General features: G+C 42.6%; 1 protein-coding gene across 1 annotated transcript in view; it reads left to right on the top strand.

Moving 5' to 3' along the window:
• Positions 1-204: 204 nt before the first annotated feature.
• ppm1lb (protein phosphatase, Mg2+/Mn2+ dependent, 1Lb) overlaps positions 205-27,035 on the top strand; it is a 238,692-nt gene continuing 211,861 nt past the window's right edge. Inside the window, exon 1 of the mRNA XM_068042177.1 lies at positions 205-887. Coding sequence (XP_067898278.1) covers positions 489-887 — 399 coding nt within the window. The 5' untranslated portion in view covers positions 205-488. The remainder of the gene's footprint in view (positions 888-27,035) is intronic.

Below are 27,035 nucleotides of genomic sequence, written 5' to 3'. Positions count from 1 at the left end.
CTAACGAACTGAAATAAACTTCATGACAATTTCTAAGGCTTGTTTGATTTATCGCGTTCTCCTATATATAGACATAATAGTTTTCAACAAGTAACACAATTAAAACCATCTTAGGCAAGTTGAGAAAACGAGGAAATGTTTTTCAGTAATGAAAGATGTACCCTATGGTGTGGGATGGGGTATTCCCGCAGTGGGAATGCGGCAGATCGTGTGTCAGAAACAGAATAAATAGGGATCTTGGTGGAAGTGGGGTTGGTCCGGTTCGGGAGGCAAGGTTTTGTATCCTTGCAAAATCATTTACTGTCGGCACACACTGAGCAGTCGTGCAATTTTTCTATTGCCATCATCACTTGAAGGGCTTTAGGTGTCTGCGATCTAGCTGCATCTTTAGAGGAATCGAACGCCAGAGACGCTGCCTTCTTTGCGCAGGTCCCTGTTTTAGAGGATGGTGAATTGATTGTTTGATTCTCTTCAAGTTTCTAGAATAAATGATAGAAGATACAATGACTCTGTTGTCTCTTTTAGGCCGCATCATGCGTTATTTTCTTCTGAGGCCGGAAACTTTGTTCCTATTGTGTATCAGCTTGGCTCTTTGGAGTTATTTCTTTCACACAGCCGAAGTGAAGACCATAGTAAAATCGAGCCAGAATGCGGTGAAAATGATGAAAGGGAAAGTGGTGGAAATCATTCAGAATGATCGGTTCGGGGGACTGGACGTCCTAGAAGCCGAGTTCTCCAAAACCTGGGAGTACAAGAGCAACAACGTGGCTGTTTATTCCATCCAAGGCAGGCGGGATCACATGGAAGATCGATTCGAAGTCCTTACTGACCTGGTGAACAAAAGTCATCCTTCCATCTTCGGCATTTTTGATGGACACGGTGGAGAGGTGAGTCCAATAAAACCCACAGCAATTTGAGATTTTCTCAGTTTGTGACATGGTCCCTTCCACCTATATATCGAAACAAAATCTTAGAGGATTGCGAGCTTTAGAAGGTAATAAAAACTGAAAATACTGGAAATACTCAGCAGGTCTGGTAGCATCTGTGGAGAGAGAAACAGAGTTGATGTTTCAAGTTGGTGAGTTCTGACAAAGGGTCACCGACCTGAAATGTTAACTCTGTTTTTGTCTGCACAGATGCTGTCAGACTGCTGATTATTTCCAGTATTTTCGGTGATTATGTTAGATTTCCAGCAACCGCAGAACTTTGCTCTTGTATTAGAGCTTTAGAAGGTACCGTACAACTGAAGTGTTAGACGCCGATGAAGCAAGTGATTTATAAAAGCTGCATCAGCTAGATCATGGATTTGAAGTTTAAGCATTTGAGGAATAGTGGCGTCCCTTTTCAAATAATGTTGTTAATATATTAACAACTAAGATCGCCAATTAGTTAATCATAAAGATAGGGAGGAAATCGATGCTGGTCGAGTGCGTTTAAAATAGAAATTGACAATGATGTCAGTTTCAGAAGCATACTAGTTAAACCTTATTGTAACTATTTGAAATTGTCATCTCATTTTTGCTACAGTGACATGTCTTTACATTCTATTCGTATCTATGGGGTATCGTGTCCACTTTTAATGTGATAAGTTTGTATACACTACTGACGTTTTAAGAGATTCTAGTTATTGGGCGAGAGCCTTTGGACATGTGAGGCTGTATTGGTTAGTTCGTGTTGCATCTTGGGTAACCCAAATTGTTGTGTTGATAAATGTGAGGTAGTACATTGTGGTAGAAAAAAATGATTCCTTAAATGGGGAAGATTGGATGACCTGGAAGAGCAGAAGGATTCGGACATTCAGTTTCACAAGACATTAAAATAGCTCAAGTGGATAAGTCCATAAAAAGAGCTAACTGGAACATAGGGGACAAAGAACTTAGGAATACTGAGTCTTAGATCAAGAGGTTTAGAATATATAATTCTAGATATAATGGTGAATCGATATAAATTCTTAATAAAATCTCAATTGGAGTACTATGTGGAGTTCTGAATTCCACACTATAGAAAGGATGTTGGGCAATAGAGAAAGTAGAGCACAGATTTACTAGGATGCTGCCTGGCATGAGGAAATAAAAACATGAAGAAAGACTTGAAAATTTGGTGCTGTTTTTGTTAGAAAAGGGGAGATTACAGAGTGACTTAATCGAGGAATTTAAAATTATGAAGGGATTGGGCAGGGTAGAAACAGGTAGGTTGGTTATGGGGTGATAAATACAAGAACAAATATAAAAGATTTAGAACAAAGAACAGGAGAAACTTGGTTTTTTACAGTGGATGGTATTAGTGTTTGAGAACTTGTCAACGTTTAAGAATATGTTAGATAGATCATTGAGGAAAAAGGGTAATAAAATTTAGGAACAAGATGGGTACATGGGATTAGGGCTACTGGAAACTGAGAGGAATTCTTACCTATTTTCTGAAATTGACCACACTTCTTTCCTTTTTTGACCTACCCCAGGAGTTTGTTATCATTTCTAGCGACTGGAATGGGAAGCACATCAGATTGAACTGTCTAGTGGATAGGGTGAGCGGTGATGGGACTTAATCATGTGCAAGATGATAAGTTGAATTTGTATCACACTGATCTATGTTGCATATTTCATCATGTTATTTTAAAACAAGTACACATCCTTCTTGGACTCGCTGTGAGGTCGTTCTCTAAAACTAAATTCCAGAGTTCACTTTTTATAAAGAAGTGTTCCCGTATTTTCTTCAGGTCTGTTTAATAGCCTTCCTCTTGAGCAGAAACAACTGCTTGGCTGTTAGTATCTTGTTTTATTTAAGATCTCCAAACGCACGAACTACATTTGCTGTAACAAATTCCAAATGTCATTGTAAGAGCAAAGACAAATCCAAAGTGTACAGCAGTAATGTGGACTTCTACTTGAAATGTTAGATGTTTGGCGATCACACATTGTCCTTGTGCGTCTTTATGTCACTAGTCAGTAACGTAAGTTCGAAGACACTGTTCAGTGATGACATGCTCAGACCAGGTCATGGCAACCAGAGATAATATTACTGACAAATGAATCATTGAGTTACAATGGTTTTGAAAGTAATATCCACAGTCTGCAGTCGATATCACACAACGTTGTTACATATATATGGACAAAATAAACAAAAACCCTCTCAGAAATAGCTAAGGCAACTTTTTAAATGTTAATTATGCTGAAGCTAAGGACTTGCGTTTATAGCGATTGCGATTTTATCACTTAGATATTTGTAGCACCGTTATTATGTAATCGATTATTGAAGGCTTTTGCTCCAACCCTTTAATGGAGTTTATTGTTTTCTCATTTGAGATTCTCTCTTGCATTTAGATTATTTTCGTATTTCTCGTAATTGTGAATCATATACGTTACACTTGTCAAATTCAATCTGCTGCGTTCTCGTGAATCTAGAAATGAGCGTATATGTTGCAGGATTTAAAGGGGAAAACGTGGCACTCTTGATCTCGACCTTCAGAAGTGTTTCCGACGTGAATGTTTAACTACAGCTGCTGAGAAGGTACACATAGTTCATCATCATGAGGGTTTGTGAACCTGACAGTAGTGGTGGAGCTGGTCACTTGGTCGCGAATTGGGGGAGAAGGCACAAAGCTGGGGGCGGTCTTTGGAGGAGTAAGCGGTTTAGACAGGTGGAGCAGTTCTGCTTTGACTTCAGTGAGTGAGCTCGTCATCTGCGACCTTGCAGATTTCACAGTTCCACGAGCAGCTGCGCCTTATAGCCACAGACTAAGACGTGTTTGGATTACTAAATAAGATATACATTATCAAGCACCTATGCCCTGCTCCTTCTTTCCGGAGTGAACATTAATTTAACATTCGGTTGCCAGTTAAATATCCCTTAGGGCGCAAGTGATAACTCCTTTCCCATGAAAGGAATTTGGGTGCTAACTTTAATCTGTATACAGACTGCATATTTCATTCCGCTTGCTCTTTTAAAATTAAATACCAATTGGTGTATTTACAACCCACATTGATCGCCTCTAATGTGACAACCAGCAAGTATTTAATAAAAGATGAAGATGAATCCTCGATTACAAAGATGATTCCCTTCGTTCGTCGCCCCCGTGTAGAAGATGATAGAATTTAATTCTAATTACGATTAGTGTCTTTGGCTGTTCATTTTTCCATTCTATTCTGTGACCAAAAGACATGTGTTTTTGAGAAGAGGATTAACAACCGCTTCACAGAGGAAAACCTTAAACATAACAAAGTTAGTCAAACAAGAAACAGCTTCTGGCAATGGTAGCAGAGTGCAAACATTGAGTGACGCAACAACACATGATACAAACAGGTTGTGACACAATTCTGCTTGGAATCAGAGCTTCATGAAAACGTGCCAAGTACATCATTTTATTCCAACCAGTTTAACATATTTGCGAAATGGAGCACATTATCGTTAAAATATCAAAATTCACACATTTTTTTCTTCTTGTAAGGCGCAATGGAACACCAACCACCACCTGCAAATCCCCCTCTAAGTCAACACACCATCCTAACTTGGAACTATATCGTCATTCCTTCACTATTGCTGGGTCAAAATTCTGGAACGACCTACCTAACAGCACTGTGGGTGTATCTACACTAGTACCAGAGTGGTTCAAGAAGATGGCTCACCAGCACCTTTTTCAAGGGCAATTTAGGACTGGCAATAAATGCTGGCTTTGCCAGTGACACCTGCAACCCATAAACAAATTTTGAAAAATTGGAAAATTAGAACTTAACTTCTAGAAGCTAACTTTTTTAATATATATATTTTGCTATATGATGTAGTTAATTATCATTTTAGTGTCAGCTTGACTGAGGTGCCAGAACTGCCATCTCTGAATGAGAAGGTTGTAGATTTGAATCCCAAACCAGAATTTGAACATGTCATCTAGGCTGATATTTCAATGCAATGCTAAGGGAGTTGTGTGTTTCCTGAAGTGCTGTTCTTAAGCTGTTGAATTGTGGTCTTGCCTCCTGTTGGATTGGTTCAAGTGAACATTAAAGGTCCCTTTGCACTCTTCGTAGAAGAACGGAGTTCCTCAGATGTTCTACTCAACTTTCAGTTGTTTGCAGGACATTGCTGATGATGAATAATTGTTCTGTTTGCCTGTGAAAACAATGGTTACTGCACTCCAAAAGTAAATTTGAGACATTTTAGTGATGTGAAAAGCTGTAATATAAAAGCATTTCTTTTTTTCTAACATGAACGCTCTAACCATAATTGTTTCTGCATAAAGATTTCACTTACAAAAATTATTGTCTAGATGAGGATAAAAATGAATAAAGAGGAAAAACGACTTCTAAAATTCCTATTCAGGTGGAAACTGTGGAATCATTTGTGATCAAAGAAGCCAAGAGTAACTGTGATGAAGACTAGCTGTTGAAGTTACATTTAAAAATTCTTTCCATTTATGACGATATGAGGGCAGCCAGCATCTGCAATAGTACTATGACCTGAGGCTGAAGATGAGCAAAATTAATATATATTGTGAATGATTATTTCATTCTAGGATTCATAAAGGATGTGGTAAGCAACATGTACTCCCCAGATATTCTTCTTCTTCTTCTTTGGCCTCCTTGTCTCGAGAGACAATGGGTAAGCGCCTAGAGGTGGTCAGTGGTGTCAGTCGCTGTGACTGCCTTGTGGGGGGGCATAAAATACTGCCCAGAATGTGGGTAATTAACTCAGAATGGACTTAATAGACATTTTCCAGATATATTAGATATAAAGGAAGCAAATTCAATGATTTTGATCAAAATAAATCTTTCAATTAAACAAGCTGCAAATGGCAGCATTCGATTTCTAAGACAAGGGAAGTAAATAGTGGTTTTGTGAATCCAAAATAAGAATACACAGATGTCTAGTATCGCGATCTACAACAAAGTAGTATAAGGTATGATATAGTCGAGGTAAGATTGGGTTGTAGGTCTGGCACAATTAATTCACATATGCTAAAAAAAAGTTTGGTTCCGAAATGGACTTGATCTGACAAAAGTGTAGCCTTTTTGAAGCATTTCTCATTAGTCAGATGGTGCATATTCAGTAAATTTTCAGAATAGTGACAACTTAGTGCTTAGCACCTCCCCAACCCCATCCACTTCCACATGCCAGTCACTAAGTCACTATATTCCTACTCTTTGGAATTCTCTCCCAAAATCTTGCCATTTCACTCCCTCTAGGAAGGAAGGTACAGAGGAACAGGAGTAGGATATTTAGCCCCTTGAGCCTGTTTCACCATTCAATTCAATCATGCCTGATCTGTATCTTAACTACATCTAACTACTTTGGTTCCATAATCCTTAATACCTTTGCCTAATAAAAATCTAGCAATGTCAGTTTTGCAACTTTCAATTGACCTAGCCTCAACAGCTTTTTGATGGGGAGAGTTCCAGAATTCCACTACCCTTTGTGTGAAGAAATGCTTTCTGACATCACCCCTAACTGACTAAGCTTAGGCAGAAAGGGAATGGGTGACCGCCAGGCAGAGTAGAAGAACTAGGCAGGTATTGCAGGAGTCTCCTTGGTCCATCTCCCTCTCTAACAGATTTTCCGCCTCGAATCCTGTTGGGGGAGATAGCTTCTCAGGGGAATGCAGCAAAAGCCAAATCTGTGGCACCACGGGTGGTTCAGCTGCACAGGAGGGGAGTAAAAAGAGTGGGAGAGCTACAGTGATAGGGGATTGTATTGTCAGGGGTACAGATAGGCGTTTCTGTGGCCACAAATGTGACTCCAGGATGGTATGTTGCCTCCCTGATGCTAGGGTGAAGGATGTCAGAGCGTCTGCAGGACATTCTGAAGGGGGAGGGTGAACAGTCAGAGGTCATGGTTCATATTGGTACCAACGACATAGGCAGAAAGAGGGATGAGGTCCTTCAACAAGAATTTAGGGAGCTAGGTAGCAGATTAAAAAGCAGGACCTCAAAGGTTGTAATCTCTGGATTACTCCCAGTGCCACGTGTTAGTGAGTATAGGAATAGGAGGATAGAGCAGATGAATGAATGGCTGAAGAGATGGTGCAGGAGGGAGGGCTTTAGTTTCCTGGATCACTGGGTCTGTTTCTGGTAAAGGTGGGACCTGTACAAGTTGGACGCGTTGCACCTGAACTGGAACGGGACCAACATCCTTGCAGGGAGATTTGCTAGTGCTGTTGGGGGCGGGGGGTGGGGGGAGGTTTAAACTAATTTGGCAAGGGGATGGGATACAGAGAGGAGATACTGTAGGGGGCACAGACAAATATAGAAGAGAAACTAAGTCAGTCTGGAAGGCAGAGCAAATATAGACCTGTCAAGTACAGGCGAATAATGCAAGGCTGGATTGCATCTATTTTAACACAAGGAGTCTTACAAGTAAGGCAGATGAATTGAGGGATAATAAAAGCAAAATACTGCGGATGCTGGAAATCTGAAACAAAAACAAGAAATGCTGGATTCACTCAGCAGATCTTTCCACAGATGCTGCCAGATGAATTGAGGGTGTTGATTAACACATGGGAATATGATATTATTGCTATCACAGAGTCATGGTTGAGGGAAGGGCAGGACTGGCAGCTTAATATTCCAAGGTATAGAATCTTCAGGCATGACAGTGGAGGGGCAGTGTAAAAGAGGAGGTGGCAGTGCACTATTGATCAAGGAGTTACTTACTCCAGTAAGGAGGGATGATATCTTAGAAGGTTCCTCAAATGAGGCCATATGGGTAGAACTTAAAAACAAAAAGGGGGCAATCACTTTGCTGGGAGTATACAACATGCCTCCAAACAGTCAGGGAGAGATAGAGGAACAGATATGTAAGCAAATCTCAGAGGTATAAAAATAATAGGGTAATAATAGTAGGGGATTACAACTTCCACAATATTAACTGGGATAGTCTTAGTGCAAAAGGCTTAAAGGGGGCGGAATTCTTAAAGTGCATTGAGGAGAGCTTTTTGAGCCAGCACGTAGAAAGTCCTACAAGAGAAGGGGTACTGGACCTAATCTTAGGGAATGAAGCCGGACAAATGGTAGATGTGTCATTGGGGGAGCATTTCGGCGATAGTGACCATAACTCTAAGATTTAAGGTAGTTCTGGAAAAAGACAACGATGGATCAGAAATAAAGGTACTAAATTAGGGGAAGGCCAATTTCAATACGATAAAACAGGATCTGGCCAAAGTGGGCTGGGAGCAGCTACTTGTAGGAAAGTCTACATCAGACCAGCGGGAGTCATTCAAAAAGGAAATAGTGAGAGTTCAGGGCCAACATGTTCCCATAAAGGTGAAGGGTAGGACCAGTAAGTCCAAGGACCCCTGGATGTCAAGGGATATAGAGGATTGGATAAGGAAAAAAAAGGAGGCTTATGGCAGATTGAGAGGGCTCAAAACAGCAGAGGCCTTAGAGGAGGATAGAAAGTGTAGGGGGGAGTACTTAAAAAAGTAATTAGGAGAGCGAAGAGGGGGTATGAAAAAACACTGGCGGGCAAGATAAAGGAAAATTCCAAGGTGTTTTATAAGTATGTTAAGGGCAAGAGGATAACCAGGGAAAGAGTAGGGCCCATTGAGGACCATGGTGGCAATCTGTGTGTGGAGCCAGAGGACATTGGTGAAGTTTTAAATGATTACTTTTCATCTGTGTTCACTATGGAGAAGGACGATGTAGGTGTAGAATTCGGGGAGGGGGATTGTGAAATACTTGAACAAATTAGCATTGAAAGCGAGGAGGTATTAGCTGTTTTAGCGGGCTTAAAAGTGGATAAATCCCCAGGCCCAGATGTGATGTATCCCAGGCTGCTATGTGAAGCAAGGGAGGAGATTGCAGGGGCTCTGACACACATTTTCAAATCTTCTCTGGCCACAGGAGAAGTGTCAGAGGACTGGAGGACAGCGAATGTGGTCCCATTATTCAAATCATCTCATGCTATAGCACCAGCCCTCCACCCGAAAGGCACTAAGGAGAAAAACAGTGAAAACTAGAAAAGGACAGAGTGAAAAGCACAATGAAGAGTTAAGAGTTATGAAGACATATCAGACACAGAAGCAGAAGAAGCATGACAGAAAGAGAAAAGACAACTCAAAGGAAGCAGACTCAGAAAATAGACACCCGGAGAATATATTTTGGTATATTTCATTCAGAGAAACTCTACCTTTTTGTCTACATCATCATCTGAACAAGCTAAATTTAGATGCATTTTATTGATATTGTCTGCAATTATAATCTAAATGTTGAGACATTGTATGACAGATTCAAAGATGTTTGCTAAATATTTGCTATTGAAACACAGACCTTCAGATTGCTGGCTCAAATTTATGGCTGAAAATAGATTAGTCAGGTCATTCAGAGTCTGCTTATGTGCTTTCTTGGGTATCCATGCTCTCGGGAGAAAGCAATTCCCTATTTTACACCTCCTGATGCCCATTGCCCTTGTATTTAGTGTCTCAAAATCAAAGATGAGCAACATTTCCTTTAGTCATCTACCTAGAATAGTAATGGTATCTTTCTGCACTCTAAACATTCACAGTGTGCCAGCAAGGGAACCAACAGAATTAACCAGATATTAACATCTCGGCCAAATAAACGTAGCCAGATACCCAAGTATGTAGTGTACTGGGAAATTGCCAAAAATAGTTTTGTGTTCAGCAGAGATGCTTTCAGGAAGTTAACTTGTTATTCACCAATATGGTGACATCATTTTATTCAAATTGTTGTTGCTTCCCAAATTTGTGCCCATCCATCCTACAGCTCTATATTTGAATCTCTCAAATCAGGTTTTTGCCCGTGCCACAGCACTGAAATGGCTCTATTCAAAATCACAAGTCACATCCTCTGTCACTGTAGTGCACTATCCCTCCTTGTCCTTCTTGACCTCTCTGCAGCCTTTGACATGACCAAACATATCATCCACCTCCAAATTCTTACCATTGTCTAGCTGAGAGGGGCTGCCCTAGTCTTCTCTATCCACTTGGAGCCAGAGCATCTCCAGCAATAGCTTCTCTTCCTGCCCCTGAACCATTACCTGTGGAGTCCCTGAAGGATTGATTCTTGGCTCCCTCTTACTCCTCATCTGCATGATACCTTTCATCAACCTCAAAGGACAAGGCATTAGGTTCCACATGTATGCTGATTGCAGACACCCAGCTTTATCTCTCCATCACCTCTCTTGATCCTTTTACTGTTGTCAGACTGCTTGCCTGATATCCAGTAATAGATAAATTGCAATTCCCTCCAGTTGAACTTTGAAGAGGTCAAAGCTATCATCCTTGACCCCTGCTGCAAACTCTATATCCTCGCTGGCCACTATCTCAGGTTGAAGCCAACTGTTTGCAACCTCAGCATTGTATTTGACCACAATCAAGGAAAGTATTACAGCGGCAGAAAGGACGTTTGAGGACTCGTCTACTGAGGTAGTCTGGGCCGAGGTTAGAAACAGGAGAGGAGAGGTCACCCTGTTGGGAGTTTTCTATAGACCTCCGAATAGTTCCAGAGATGTAGAGGAAAGGATAGCGAAGATGATTCTCGACAGGAGCGAGAGTAACAGGGTAGTGGTTATGGGGGACTTTAACTTTCCAAATATTGACTGGAAATACTATAGTTCGAGTACTTTAGATGGGTCTGTTTTTGTCCAGTGTGTGCAGGAGGGTTTTCTGACACAGTATGTGGACAGGCCAACCAGGGGCGATGCCACATTGGATTTGGTACTGGGTAATGAACCCGGCCAGGTGTTTGATTTAGATGTAGGTGAGCACTTTGGCGATAGTGATCACAATTCGGTTAGGTTTACCTTAGCGATGGGCAGGGACAGGTATATACCGCAGGGCAAGAATTATAGCTGGGGGAAAGGAAATTATGACGCGATTAGGCAAGATTTAGGATGTGTAGGATGGGGAAGGAAACTGCAGGGGATGGGCACAAACGAAATGTGGAGCTTATTCAAGGAGCAGCTAATGCGTGTCCTTGATAAGTATGTACCTGTCAGGCAGGGAGGAAGTTGTCGAGCAAGGGAGCCGTAGTTTACTCAAGAAGTTGAAGCGCTTGTCAAGAGGAAGAGGGCGGCTTATGTTAGGATGAGACGTGAAGGCTCAGTTAGGGCGCTTGAGAGTTACAAGCTAGCCAGGAAGGATCTAAAGGGAGGGCTAAGAAGAGCAAGGAGAGGACACGAGAAGTCATTGGCGGATAGGATCAAAGAAAACCCTAAGGCTTTCTATAGGTATATCAGGAATAAACGAATGATAAGAGTTAGAACAGGGCCAATCAAGGATAGTAGTGGGAAGTTGTGTGCGGAATCAGAGGAGATAGGGGAAGCGTTAAATGAATATTTTTCGTCAGTATTTACAGTAGAGAAAGAAAATGTTGCCGAGGAGATTACTGAGATACAGCCTACTAGGCTAGATGGGATTGAGATTCACAAGGAGGAGGTGTTAGCAATTTTGGAAAGAGTGAAAATAGATAAGTCCCCTGGGCCAGATGGGATTTATCCTAGGATTCTCTGGGAAGCCAGGGAGGAGATTGCAGAGCCGTTGTGGTTGATCTTTAAGTCGTCATTGTCGACAGGAGTAGTGCCGGAGGACTGGAGGATAGCAAATGTTGTCCCCTTGTTCAAGAAGGGGAGTAGAGACAGCCCTGGTAATTATAGACCTGTGAGCCTTACTTCGGTTGTGGGTAAAATGTTGGAAAAGGTTATAAGAGACAGGATTTATAATCATCTTGAAAAGAATAAGTTCATTTGCGATAGTCAGCACGGTTTTGTGAAAGGTAGGTCGTGCCTCACAAACCTTATTGAGTTTTTCGAGAAGGTGACCAAACAGGTGGATGAGGGTAAAGCCGTGGATGTGGTGTATATGGATTTCAGTAAGGCGTTTGATAAGGTTCCCCACGGTAGGCTATTGCAGAAAATACGCAAGTATGGGGTTGAAGGTGATTTAGAGCTTTGGATCAGAAATTGGCTAGCTGAAAGAAGACAGAGGGTGGTGGTTGATGGCAAATGTTCATCCTGGAGTTTAGTTACTAGTGGTGTACCGCAAGGTTCTGTTTTGGGGCCACTGCTGTTTGTCATTTTTATAAACGACCTGGATGAGGGTGTAGAAGGGTGGGTTAGTAAATTTGCGGATGACACGAAGGTCGGTGGAGTTGTGGATAGTGTCGAAGGGTGTTGTAGGGTACAGAGGGACATAGATAGGCTGCAGAGCTGGGCTGAGAGATGGCAAATGGAGTTTAATGCGGAGAAGTGTGAGGTGATTCACTTTGGAAGGAGTAACAGCAATGCAGAGTACTGGGCTAATGGGAAGATTCTTGGTAGTGTAGATGAGCAGAGAGATCTTGGTATCCAGGTACATAAATCCCTGAAAGTTGCTACCCAGGTTAATAGGGCTGTTAAGAAGGCATATGGTGTGTTAGCCTTTATTAGTAGGGGGATCGAGTTTCAGAGCCACGGGGTCATGATGCAGCTGTACAAAACTCTGGTGAGGCCGCACCTGGAGTATTGCGTGCAGTTCTGGTCACCGCATTATAGGAAGGATGTCGAAGCTTTGGAAAGGGTGCAGAGGAGATTTACTAGGATGTTGCCTGGTATGGAAGGAAGGTCTTACGAGGAAAGGCTGAGGGACTTGGGGTTGTTTTCGTTAGAGAGAAGGAGGAGGAGAGGTGACTTAATAGAGACGTACAAGATAATCAGAGGGTTAGATAGGGTGGATAGTGAGAGTCTTTTTCCTCGGATGAGGATGGCAAACACGAGGGGACATAGCTTTAAGTTGAGGGGTGAAAGATATAGGACAGATGTCAGAGGTAGTTTCTTTACGCAGAGAGTAGTAGGGGCGTGGAACGCCCTGCCTGCAACAGTAGTAGACTCGCCAACTTTAAGGGCATTTAAGTGGTCATTGGATAGACATATGGATGTAAATGGAATAGTGTAGGTCAGATGATCGGCGCAACATCGAGGGCCGAAGGGCCTGTACTGCGCTGTAATATTCTAATTCTAATTCTAATTCTAAAGCTGAGCTTCAGACTCCATAGCCTCTCCATTACAAACACCAGCTAATTTCATCTCTGTAACATTGCCCATCTCCTTCCCTGCCTCACACAATCTTCTGCTGAAATCCTCATACCTCTTGCCTTTCTCCTCACCAGATCTGACTATTCCTTTTCCTTCCTGGATGGCCTCCAATTCTCCACCCTCAATAGACATCCACGCATCCAAACTCAGCTGCTGGTTGACGTATTTTAGCTCCTGGTCCCTCAATCCCTCAGATCTAAAATTCCCATCTTATTGTTCAAACCCCTTAATAGCTTTGTCCCTCCCTATTTTTGTAATCTCCTTTGGCTCTAAAAGTTCTGCATTCCTCCAATTCTAGCATGTTATGCACCCCTACTTTCTTTTCACCACCACCACCCCATCTGATTTCCCCCTTCTCCCCCATCTATCTTTTGCAGTTATGCCTTAGGCCATAGGCCATAGGCTCTAGAATTCCATTCCTAAGCATCTCTGTCTCACATCTCTTTCTACTTTAAGACGCTCCTTAAAATCTATCTCTTTGATGATGCTTATATCCTTCTGATATCTCCTTCTTTGACTTGGTGTCAGTTTTTGTCTGAATACACATCTATGAAGCGCCTTGGGATATTTTGCTATGTTAAAGATGCTATATAAATCTGAGGTTTAACATGATCAAGGAAACTATGAAGGTAAGAGGCGCGAGTTGGCTATGATAGAATGGGGAATGTTACTTAAAGGGTTGATAGTGGATAGGCAATGGCTAGCATTTAAAGAGTGCATGGATGAATTACCACAATTGTTCATTCCTGTCTGGCGCAAAAATAAAACAGGAAGGGTGGCTCAACCGTGGCTTACAAAAGAAATTAGGGATAGTATTAAATCCAAGGAGGAGAAATATAAAATGGCCAGAACAAGCAGCAAACCTGAGGATTGGGAGCAGTTTAGAATTCAGCAAAGGAGGACAAAGGGATTGATTTAAGAAGGGGAAAATAGAGTATGAGAGTAAACTTGCAGGGAACATAAAAACTGAGTGTAAAAGCTTCTATAGATATGTGAAGAGAAAAAGATTAGTGAAGACAAATGTGGGTCCTTTACCGTCAGAACGGCGGGAATTTATAATAGGCAACAAAGAAATGGCAGACCAATTAAATACATACTTTGGTTCTGCCTTCACAATGGAGGACACAAATTATCTCCCAGAAATGTTGGGGAGCATAGGGTCTAGTGAGAAGGAGGAACTGTATGAAATCAGTATTAGTAGGGAAATGGTGTTAGGGAAATTGATGGGATTGAAGGCCGATAAATCCCCAGGACCTGATAATCTACATCCCAGAGTACTTAAGGAACTGGCCCTAAAAATAGCAGATGCATTGCTGGTCATTTTTCAAAATTTCAAAATTCTATAGACTCTAACAGTTCCAATGGATTGGAGGGTAGCTAATGTAACCCCACTATTTAAAAAGGATGCAGAGAGGAAAGAGGGAATTATAGGCTGGTTAGCCTGACATCTGTAGTGGGGAAAATGCTAGAGTGCATTATAAAAGATGTTAATATCAGAGCACTTGGAAAACAGTGACAGGATTGGACAAAGTCAACATGGATTTACAAAAGGGAAATCATGCTTGACAAATCTACTGGAATTTTTGAGGATGTAACTAGTAGAAAGATAAGGGAGAACCAGTGGATGTGATGTATTTGGAGTTTCAGAAGGCTTTTGATAAGGTCCCACATAAGAGATCGTGCAAAATTAAAGAACATGGGATTGGGAGTAAGGTACTGACATGGATAGAGAACTGGGTGGCAGACAGGAAACAAAGAGTAGGAATAAACGGGGTCTTTTTCTGAGTGGCAGGCAGTGACTAGTGGGGTACCGCAGGGATCAGTGCTAGGACCCCAGCTATTCACAATATATATTAATGATATAGATGAGGGAATTAAATGTAATATATCCAAGTTTGCAGATGACACAAAGCTGGGTGAGAGTGTGAGCTGTGAGGAGGATGCAGAGAAGGTCCAGTGTGATTTGGACTGGTTGAGTGAATGGGCAAATACATGGCAGATGCAGTATAATGTGGATAAATGTGAGGTTATCCACTTTGGTAGCAAAAACAGAAAGGCAGATTATCTGAACGGCGATAGATTGGGAAAGGGGGAGGTGCAGCGAGACCTGGGTGTCCTTGTGCACCAGTCGTTGAAAGTAAGTATGCAGGTGCAGTAAGCAGTTAAGAAGGCAAATGGTATGTTGGCCTTCATAGCGAGAGGATTCGAGTACAGGAGCAAGCATGTCTTGCTGCAATTATACAAGGCCTTGGTGAGAACACATCTGGAGTGCAGTTTTGGTCTCCTTATTGGGGAAGGATGTTCTTGCCATGGAGGGAGGGCAGCGAAGGTTCACCAGACTAATTCCTGGGATGGCAGGACTGACGTATGAAGAGAGATTGGGTTGATTAGGCTTGTATTCGCTAGAGTTTAGAAGAATGAGAGGGGATCTCATAGAAACCTACAAAATTCTAACAGGACTGAACAGACTAAATGCAGGAAGGATGTTCCCGATGGCGGGGGAGTCCAGGACCAGGGGTCACAGTCCAATGATAAGGGGTAAGCCATTTAGGACTGAGATGAGGAAGATTTCTTCACCCAGAGAGTGGTGAACCAGTGGAATTGTCCACCATGGAAAGCAGTTGAGGCCAAATCATTAAATATATTCAAGAAAGAGTTAGATATAGTTCTTAGAACTAATGGGATCAAGGGATACGGGGAGAAAGTGGGAACAGGTTACTGAGTTTGGATGATCATCCATGATCGTACTGAATGGCGGAGCAGGTTCGAAGGGCCGAATGGCCTACTCCTGCTCCTATTTTTCTATGTTTCTCTGATGCAGTGAACTGACAGGTTTCTATACTGATGCCAACTGGAAAGATACAGGTTTGCATCTATGGTTCCTCACACAGTAGGTAGAGATCTCGGGTCAGGCCATTGGGATAGCATCAAATGGAGATAAGGCACTTTGAAGGAGGAAAGTCATATGCCGAGTTGTCCATTATCATTCAAATGCATGTCTTAAGTAATTAGTTAGAGGGTGACATTGGAAAAGCCTGCAATACTGCTTGCTATCCAAACTTTCTGTTGGAAATGGTACTTGGCATGGGGAGATCCAAGAAGTAAGAGAGATAATAACTAAAAACAGAATATACAAAAAATGTGAAAGATGCAGCCACAGCCAATGTATATGGAGTACTCTATTAATTGAGGCGCTGAAACTGTGACTGTGAGAACTGTGTAAGAATAATATGTTTGTCTTGGAAATTTTTTCTCTGATTCCTTCCATATGCTACCAGAGATTTCCATAAAAACATTACAATTTGAGGTACGGTTGATTTTATTTTCATCAACTATCATAAAATTACTTAATATCATTTTCTGCTTCATTTAATTTGGTTTTAAATAGTATCGAGAGCTGACTGATACAAGTCTGTTCTCAGTGATTATCATTTCCCCCGTCCCTATGCTCTTTGTTCAGTTTATTAGGAACTGTTTGTCTGACTGAAGTGTTGAGAACTTCATTAAACTATCTATTGCACATTACTTATAGGATGTTATAAATCTGTGAAACTGTCAAATGACCGAAAGGAGAATAGCACAGAGCTAAAAATACAGATTGAGGGAATACTGACAGCCTGTTACTCAAAGCTATACTTAGGCATATACTTGTGAAAGGACTAAAGGTTACAGCTGACATCATTCTATGTTAGTAAACTTCATACTTGAATGCACAGAATGGTACTGCACTAAATTACCTCCTTTCGCTGTATCAGTCTGGGAGGCTTTGCTGAATGTGTAAAATGTTAATGGCCTAAATTTTGCTGTAGTAAGGCATCCAACAGTGTCTGCCATTAGCTAGACTTGCAAGTTTAGGTTTTTAGATTTTTTGTTTGACAAGTTACTGAAAAAGCAGGCTGCTAACAGTGCAGCGAGGGAAACAGGGCATTTGAGCAACCATGTGTCTCCTTAACCAATCAGGTTGAAGGATTGTGAAGTAAACAGCCTATTGACTGATAAGGAAGTGCAAATTAGAGTGGGTAAATTGAAAGTCAAGTTAGGTACATAAGGTGAAATAAAGAGAGGGAATGAAGGATTGGATTAAGAGAAAGAGAAAAGATAAAAAAGATAGAAAGGAATCTCCAACACCAACTGATGCCTGCAGGAATGAGACCTTTACATTTGCAATTTTCAGTTACAGCAAGGTTGACTGTCAGCGGAAGGTGGAATTTGAACTTAATAAAAATCTGGAATTAAAAACTGGTCTAATGATGGCCATGAAACCATTGTCGATTGTTGTAAAAACCCATCTGGTTCACTAATGTCCTTCAGGGAAGGAAATCTGCTGTCCTTACCTGGTCTGGCCTACATGTGACTCCAGACCCACAGCAATGTGGTTAACTCTTACATGCCCTCTGAAATGGCCTCGCAAGCCACTCAGTTGTACCTAACCGCTACAAAGTCTATAAAAAGGAATGAAACCGAAAGGACCACACGGCATCGACCTAGGCACCGGAAACAACAACGGCAAACCCAGCCCTGTCGACCCTGCAAAGTCCTCCTTACTAACATCTGGGGGCTTGTGCCAATGTTGGGAGAGCTGTCCCACAGACTAGTCAAGCAACAGCCTGACATAGTCATACTCTCGGAATCATACCTGACAGACAATGTCCCAGACACTGCCATCACCATCCCCGGGTACGTCCTGTCTCACCGGCAGGACAGACCCAGCAGAGGTGGTGGCACAGTGGTATACAGTAGGGAGGGAGTTGCCCTGGGAGTCCTCAACATCGACTCCGGACCTCATGAAGTCTCATGGCATCAGGTCAAATATGGGCAAGGTAACCTCCTACTGATTACCACCAACTGCCCTCCCTCAGCTGATGACTCAGTACTCCTCCATGCTGAAAAGCACTTGGAGGAAGCACTGAGGGTGGCAAGGGCACAAAATGTACTCTGGGTGGGGGACTTCAATGTCCATCACCATGAGTGGCTCGGTAGCACCACTACTGACCGAGCTGGCCGAGTCCTAAAGGACATGGCTGCTAGACTGGGTCTGCGGCAGGTGGTGGGGGAACCAACACGAGGGAAGAACATACTCGACCTCGTCCTCACCAATCTGCCTGCCGTGGATGCATCTGTCCATGACATTATTGGTAGGAGTGACCACCGCACAGTCCTTGTGGAGAAGAAGTCCCGCCTTCACATTGAGGATACCCTCCACCGTGTTGTGTGGCACTATCACCGTGCTGAATGGGATAGATTTTGAACGGATCTAACAATGCAAAACTGGGCATCCATGAGGCGCTGTGGGCCATCAACAGCAGCAGAATTGTACTCAACCACAATCTGTAACCTCATGGCCCGGCATATCCCCCACTCTACCATTACCATCAAGCCAGGAGACCAACCCTGGTTCAATGAAGAGTGCAGGAGGGCAAGCTAGGTGCAGCACCAGGCATACCTCAAAATGAGGTGTCAACCTGGTGAAGCTACAACCCAGGACTACTTGCATGCCAAACTGCGTAAGCAGCATGCGATAGACAGAGCTAAGCGATCCCATAACCAACGGATCAGATCGAAGCTCTGCAGTCCTGCCACATCCAGCCGTGAATGGTGGTGGACAATTAAACAACTAACTGGAGGAGGTGGCTCCACAAATATCCCCATCCTCAATGATGGGGGAGCCCAGCACATCAGTGCGAAAGATAATGCTGAAGCATTTGCAACAATCTTCAGCCAGAAGTGCTGAGTTGATGATCCATCTCGGTCTCCTCCTGAAGACCCCAGCATCACAGATGCCAGACTTCAGCCAATTCAATTCACTCTGCATGATATCAAGAAACGACTGAAGGCAGTGGATACTGCAAAAGCTATGGGCCCTGACAATATTCCGGCAATAGTACTGAAGACCTGTGCTCCAGAACTTGCCGCGCCCCTAGCAAAGCTGTTGCAGTACAGCTACAACACTGGCATCTACCGTGCAATGTGGAAAATTGCCCAGGTATGTCCAGTGCACAAAAAGCAGGACAAGTCCAACCCAGCCAATTACCACCCCATCAGCCTACTCTCAATCATCAGTAAAGTGATGGAAGGTGTCATCAACAGTGCCATCAAGCGGCACTTGCTTAGCAATAACCTGCGCAGTGACGCTCAGTTTGGGTTCCACCAGGGCCACTCAGCTCCTCACCTCATTACAGCCTTGGTTCAAACATGAATAAGAGAGCTGAACTCAAGAGGTGAAGTGAGAGTGACTGCCCTTGACATCAAGGCAGCATTTGACCGAGTATGGCATCAAGGAGCCCTAGCAAAACTGAAGTCAATTGGAATCAGGGGAAAAACCCTCCGTTGGCTGGAGTCATACCAAGCACAAAGGAAGATGGTTATGGTTGTTGGAGGTCAATCATCTGAGCTCCAGGACATCACTGCAGGAGTTCCTCAGGGTAGTGTCCTAGGCCCAACCATCTTCAGCTGCTTCATCAATGACCTTCCTTCAATCATAAGGTCAGAAGTGGGGATGTTCGTTGTGCAATCATCAATGTTCAGCAACATTTGTGACTCCTCAGATACTGAAGGAGTCTGTGTAAAAATGGCAGCAAGACCTGGACAATATCCAGGCTTGGGCCGATAAGTGGCAAGTAACATTCGCGCCACACAAGTGCCAGGCAATGACCATCTCCAACGAGAGAATCTAACCATCTCCCCTTGACATTCAACGGCATTACCATCGCTGAATCCCCCACTATCAACATCCTAGGGGCTACCATTGACCAGAAACTGAACTGGAGTAGCCATATAAATACCGTAGCTACAAGAGCAGGTCAGAGGCTAGGAATCCTGCGGTGAGTAACTCACCTCCTGACTCCCCAAAGCCTGTCCACCATCTACAAGGCACAAGTCAGGAGTGTGTTGGAATACTCTCCACTTCCCTGGATGGGTGCAGCTCCAACAACAGTCAAGAAGCTCGACACCTTCCAGGACAAAGCAGCCCACTTGATTGGCACCCCATCTACAAACATTCACTCCATCCACCACCGACTCACTGTGGCAGCAGTGTGTACCATCTACAAGATGCACTGCAGCAATGCACCAAGGCTCCTTAGACAGCACCTTCCAAACCCGCGACCTCTACCAACTAGAAGGACAAGGGCAGCAAATACATGGGAACACCACCACCTGCAAGTTCCCCTCCAAGTCACACACCATCCTGACTTGGAACTATCTCGCTGTTCCTTCACTGTCGCTGGGTCACAATCGTGGAACTCCCTTCCTAACAGCACTGTGGATATACCTACCTCAAATGGACTGCAGCGGTTCAAGAAGGCAGCTCACCACCACCTTCTCAAGGTCAATTAGGGATCGGTAATAAATGCTGGCCTGGCCAGCGATGCCCACATCACATGAATGAATTAAAAAAAAAAAGTGGCTCAGTGGTATTCAGTATTTAGGAAGGACAGACAAAAAGCAAAAGGCAGTGCGGTTGCTTTGCTGGTTAAAGAGGAAATTAACGCAATAATAAGGAAAGATATTAGCTCTGACAATGTGGAATCTGTATGGGTGGAGCTAAGAAACACTAGCGGGCAAAAAGCATTAGTGGGTGTTGTATATAGACCCCCAAACTCTAGTGGTGATGTTGAGAATGGCATTAAACAGGAAATTAGAGACGCATGCAATAAAGGAACATCTGTAATTATGGGTGACTTTAATCTGCATATAGATTGGGCAAATCAAATTAGTCACAATACCGGAGAGGAGGAATTCTTGGAGTGTATAGGGATGGTTTTCTGGACCAATACGTTGAGGAACCAACTAGAAAACAGGCCCATCCTAGACTGGGTATTGTGTAATGAGCGAGGAATAATTGACAATCTAGTTGTGCGAGATCCCTTGGGGACGAGTGACCATAATATGATAGAATTCTTCATCAAGATGGAGAGTGATGTATTTGATTCTGAATCTTAGTAAAGGAAACTACAAAGGTATGAGGCACGAGTTGGCCATGACGGATTGGGAAACGTTACTTAAAGGGATGACGGTGGATGGGCAATGGCAAACATTTAAAGAGCGCATGGATGAAATGCAACAATTGTTAATCCCTGTCTGGCACAAAAGTAAAACGGGAAAGGTAGCCAAACCATGGCTTACAAGGGAAATTAGAGATAGCATTAGATCCAAGGAAGAGGCTTATAAATTTGCCAGGAAAAACAACAGACCTGAGAATTGGGAGCAGTTTAGAATTCAGCAAAGGAGGACCAAGGGATTGATTAAGAAGGGGAAAATCGAGTCCGAGAGCAAGCTTGCGGGGATCATAAAAACTGACTGTAAAAGTTTCTATAAGTATGTGAAGAGAAAGATTGGTGAAGACAAATGTAGGTCCCTTACAGTCAGAAACAGGGGAATTTATTATGGGGAATAAAGAAATGGTTGATCAACTAAATGCATACTTTGGTTCTGTTTTCACAAAGGAGGACACAAATATCATACCAGAAATGTTGGGGAACACAGGGCTTAGTGAGAGAGAGGAACTGTAAGAAATCAGTATTAGTAGAGAAATAGTGTTGGGGGAATTGATGGGATTGAAGGCCGATAAATCCCCAGGGCCTGATGGTATGCATCCCAGAGTACTTAAGGAAGTGACCCTAGAAATTGTTGATGCATTGGTGGACATCTTCCAAAATTCTGTAGACTCTTCAGTTCGTACAGATTGGAGGGTAGCTAATGTAACCCCACTATTTAAAAAGGGAGGTAGAGAGAAAGCAGGGAATTATAGACAAGTCAGCCTGACGTCGGTAGTGGGGAAAATTCTAAAGTCCATTATCAAAGATTTTAGAGCAGAGCACTTGGAGAACAGTAGTAGAATCGGGCAGAGTCAGCATGGATTTACGAAAGGGAACTCATGCTTGACAAATCTACGAGAATTCTTCGAGGATGTAACTAGTAGAGTTGATGAGGGGGAGCCAGTGGATGTGGTTTATTTGGACTTTCAGAAGGCTTTTGACAAAGTCCCATATAAGAGATTAGCATGTAAAATTAAAGTGCATGGGATAGGGGGTAGTGTGTTGCGATGGATAGAAAATTGGCTGCTGGACAGGAAAGAGAGTAGGGATAAATGGGTCTTTTTCCAAATGGCAGGCAATGACTAGTGGGGTACCGCAGGGATCAGTGCTAGGACCCCAGCTATTCACAATATACATGAATGATTTAGATGAGGGAACTAAATATAATATATCCAGATTTGCAGATGACACAATACTGGGTGGGAGGGTGAGTTGTGAGGAGGATGCAGAGAGGCTTCAGGGTGATTTGGACAAGTTGAGTGAGTGGGCTAATGCAGATGCAGTATAATGTGGATAAATGTGAGGTTATCCACTTTGGTAGCAAAAACAGGAAGGCAGATTAATATCTGAACGGTTATAAACAGAAAGGGGAATATGCAGCGAGACCTGGGTGTTCTCGTACACCAATTGCTGAAGGTCAGCATGCAGGTGCAACAGGTGGTATAAAAGGCAAATGGTATGCTGGCCTTCATAGCGAGAGGATTCGAGTACAGGAGCAGGGATGTCTTGCTGCAATTATACAGGGCTTTGGTGAGGCCACACCTGGAATATTGTGTGCAGTTTTGGTCTCCTTATCTGAGGAAGGATGTTCTTGCTATCGAGGGAGTGCAGCGAAGGTTTTCCAGACTGATTCCTGGGATGGCAGGAAGTGCAGTTTGCTGTATTACAAAAGTTTGTGCAAATGGTTGGATTAGTGATTTTGAAAAGAATGTTTAATTTGCAAATGGCAGTGGTGCTTAAAAGACACACAGTGCCTTGGTGGCGATTGATATTGTCTGAATTGTATGGGTTTTTGCTTCTGGCTCATGGCTTTTTTAAAGGGGAAGTTCAACAAGGTAAAGTGATGCACAGAATACCTTATCAGTGTTGTGAATGGAAAAATGGCAATATGAATGCAAGAGAGGAATCAAGTTTATTCCTTCCAAAGCTTCTGAGTAGATTGTCCTATCATTGATTCTACCCAACTTAATTAATCTCCTGATGGAAGATTCTGCAAATATTTTTCCCTGTCCCTGCTCTAAAATTAAGAAATAGCTAAATTATCTCAAATTAAAAGTAACACTATTGGACTTTAACCAGTTACTTCCCAATGATATTTTTAAGATTCTAGCAATGCAAGAAAAGTCAAGATCCCAAGAATATATGATTATCACCTATCTTTATCTATGAATACCTATCTTTATAATTCTCAGTATAATCTTACAAAAGAGTTAGCTTCATTGAGTCATTGACTATAACAATATTGTAGCAGCAGACAGCATCAATGTGAAAGAAAAGACCGATAAAGGTATATGGCTACAATGCCAGATCTTCCCAAGAACTGAAGGAAATCAAATTACAGCAACATGCATAATCCGCTGGTGCAAAAGTAAGACAGTTACAGGACTCAGCTGATTATTTATCAGAATCAAATCATGCTTACTCAGCTTTCCATTCCACCTTCAAAAGTAAATGTGTAGGGAAGCAGCAAACCATAGCCTGAGTTTTGTTGACAGATTAAATATCGACTTGTCCTGAAATCTATTTAGATAATCAGTTATTTGATAGCATGTCTAGTCTGAAAGGCCTCACTGACTATTAACTGCTACTATTCAATGTTTCTATGTATCAGCATGTTATGACTTCTATAACATAGAAATAATTTATAGTGCTGTAGTCAGCAAAATGCTTTTGTGCATTCACATTGAACATTGAACTTTACACACCTGAAAAACTACTATCTTCACGAAAAAGCAATTAGCAAAATATTTTTCACAGAAAAAAAGCCAGAAAATGACTGGGGAAGATTCTCCCTGTGTTGTGTACAACAAACTGTAAACACATTCTTAAAAGAAAGAAAATAATTAATTTACATTTATATTGTGCCTCTTGCAACTTCAGGGCATCCAAAGCAGTTCACAGGGCCTTAGTTTAACATCTCATCTGAAATATGGCACCTCTAGCAGTGTATCAATCCCTCAGTATTGCACTAAAGTGTCAGAATTTACATAGAACCTTTTTGATTTTGTCACACAGCGCTTAGTCGGAATACTCCCCCCCCTTCCATGTGTCATTTGGCAAAAACTCATTTTTAATTTAGTTGTTGTATTGACTGTTATCCCAGATCACTACCTAAATCAGATTTTCCCTTGGAAAAATCGAGTTGGTCTTATCAGGCTAGATTTTACAATTTTTTTTAGGTAAGCTCAGAGAGTACTCTCAACTGCCCAACTTTCTGGCTAAATCTGTATTTAACCTAAGGTTTGAATCCCTCCAATCAGGTTTCTGCCCACTCCTGCCACTATACCAAAACAGCTCTTTTAAAGTCACAAATGACGTCTATTGTGACTGTGACAAAGGCAAACTATTCCTCCTCCTCCTCATCCTTCTCGGCCGGCTGCAGTCTTTGACAGAGTTGATCACAGCATTCTCCAACAGCTCTCCACCATCGTCCATGTAGATGGGATTGAACTCGCCTGGTTCCATTCTTATCTAATCACAGCCAGAGAAGCGCCAGCAATGGCTTCTCTTCCCACTCCTGCACAGTCACCTCTGGTGTCCCCCAAGGATCTATTCTTAGACCTCTCCTATTTCTCATATACATGGCGACATCATCCAAAAAATGTTAGTTTCCACATGTATGCTTTCGACCACTCAGCTTTACCTCATCACCACTTCTTTCGACCCCTCCACTGTCTCTAAATTGTCAGACTCCAGAACTGGATAAAGCAGAAATTTCCTTCAATTAAATATTGGGAAGACTGAAGCCATTGTCTTCAGTACCCACCACAAACTCGCTTCCTAGCCTGCCAATCCATCCTTCTCCCTGCCAATTGTCTGATGCTGAACCAGACTGTTCACAACTTCAGTGTCATACTTGACCCTGAGATGAGCTTTCAACCACATATCCGCGCCATCAGTAAGACCATCTATTTCTACCTGAGTAACTTTGCCCAACTTTGCCTTTGTTTCAGCTCTTCTGCTGCTGAAACTTTCATGCATGCCTTTGTTACCTCAAGACTTGACAATTCAAATGCACTCCTGGCCTGTCTCTCACATTCTATCCTCTGTAAACTTGAGATCATCCAAAACTCTGCTGCCCTTGTCCTAACTTACCAAATCCCCTTCACCCATCACCCTTGTGCTCACTGACCTACACTGGCTCCTGGTCAAGCAGCGCCTCAGTTTTAAAATTCTCATCCTTGTTTTCAAATCCCTCTATGGTCTGGCCTCTCCCTATCTCTGTAATCTCCTCCAGCCTGACAACTCTTCGTGATATCTGCGCTACTTGAATTCTGGCCTCTTAAACATCCCCGATTTTAAGGCTTCACCATTGGTGGCCATGCTTTCAGCTGCCTAGGCCTTACTAATGAGTCAGACAGGTTTTAAAGAAAGTATTTCAATTTAAAGTCCTGTACCTTTGACATTGATCCTAATGGTTTCACACTGACTAGATATTTTCAACATAATTTTAATTATCTCACTTAAATCCTTTCCCTATGCCACCTGACTCATAGATATCCATTCATAGTGTACACATTTAATTTTCCTTCTACCCATGTATATTCCCATATATTTATCCCATTAATTTTCATTTTGCTATCTGAAGTATGTCCATTAATTTGTCCCAGTCTCCTTAAATGCTATCAATCTCCTTTTTTAAAATTCATTTGTGGGATGTGAGCATCTCTGCCAAGACCAGCATTTATTACCCATCCTTAATTGCCCTTAAGAAGGTGGTGGTGAGCTGCCTTCTTGAACCGTTGCAGTCCTTGGTGTGTATGTACACCAACAAGCAGGGAGTTCCAGGATTTTGACCCAGAGACATTGAAGGCATGGTGGTATAGTTCCAAGTCGGAATGGTGTGTGACTTGGAGGGAAACTTGCAGGTGGTGGTGTTCTAATGCATCTGCTGCTCTTGTTCTTCTGGGTGGTAGTGGTCATGGGTTTGGAAGGTGTTGTCAAAAGAGCCTTGTCGACTTGCTGCAGTGCATCTTGTAGACTGTGTACATTCCTGCCACTGTGCACGATGGTGGAGGGAGTGAATTTTTAAGGTGATGGATGTGGTGCCAATCAAGCGGGCTGCTTTGTCCTGGATGGTGTCGAGCTTCTTACATGTTGCTGGAGCTGCATTTTCATCATTTGATTAATCTTGACATTAGCAGCAGAGCTTACATAATTATAATGAATACCTTCTTCCATATTGTTTAAAAATATAAACAATAGTGGAACCAAGACTAAATCACTGCAGAGTTCTCATGGTTATTGGTTCTGCAATGGTTCAACTTCCTGTTTCTTCACTGTTACCCCTGGAGACCCCTAGGGATCTATCCTTAGGCCCCTCCTATTTCTTGTCTACATGCGGCTTCATTTGTATGCTGATGCCACCCAGCTCTACCTCCGCACCACCTCAATGCTTTCACTGCCTCTGATTTGTCACACTGCTTGTCTAACACTGGATGAGCAGAAATTTCCTCCAGTTAAATATTGGGAAGACAGAAGCTATCATCTTTGGTCCCCACCATAAATTCCAGTCCCTAGGTATTGACTCCATCCCACGACCTGGGCACTGTCTGAGGCTGAAACAGACTGCTCGCAATCTAGGTGTCCTATTTGATCCTGAGCTGACCATCCAACCATATATCTTCTCCATCACCCAGGCCGCCTACTTCCAGCTCTGTAATATTACCCATCTCCACCATTGCCTCAGCTCATCTATTGCTGAAATCCTCATCCATGCCTTTGTTACCTGGAGACTCGACTATTCCTGGTTTACCTTCAAACTTGCACCTTCAATAAATTTGAGCACATTCACAACTCTACTGCCCATACCCAAACCTGCACCAAGGCCCATTCACCCATTACCCCTGTATTTGCTGGCTTATATTGATTCCAGGTCTGGCAACATCTCAATTTTAAAATTCTTATCCTTATTTTCAAATCCTTCTATGGTCTTGCAGCTCCCTGTCTCTGTATCTTCCTCCAATCCTACAACTATCTAAGATC

Source organism: Heterodontus francisci, chromosome 11, assembly GCF_036365525.1.
Source record: "Heterodontus francisci isolate sHetFra1 chromosome 11, sHetFra1.hap1, whole genome shotgun sequence".
Taxonomy (NCBI): Eukaryota; Metazoa; Chordata; class Chondrichthyes; order Heterodontiformes; family Heterodontidae; genus Heterodontus; species Heterodontus francisci.
The sequence above is the reverse complement of the archived record's forward strand: the minus strand, read 5'-3'. Positions and strand labels throughout refer to the sequence as shown.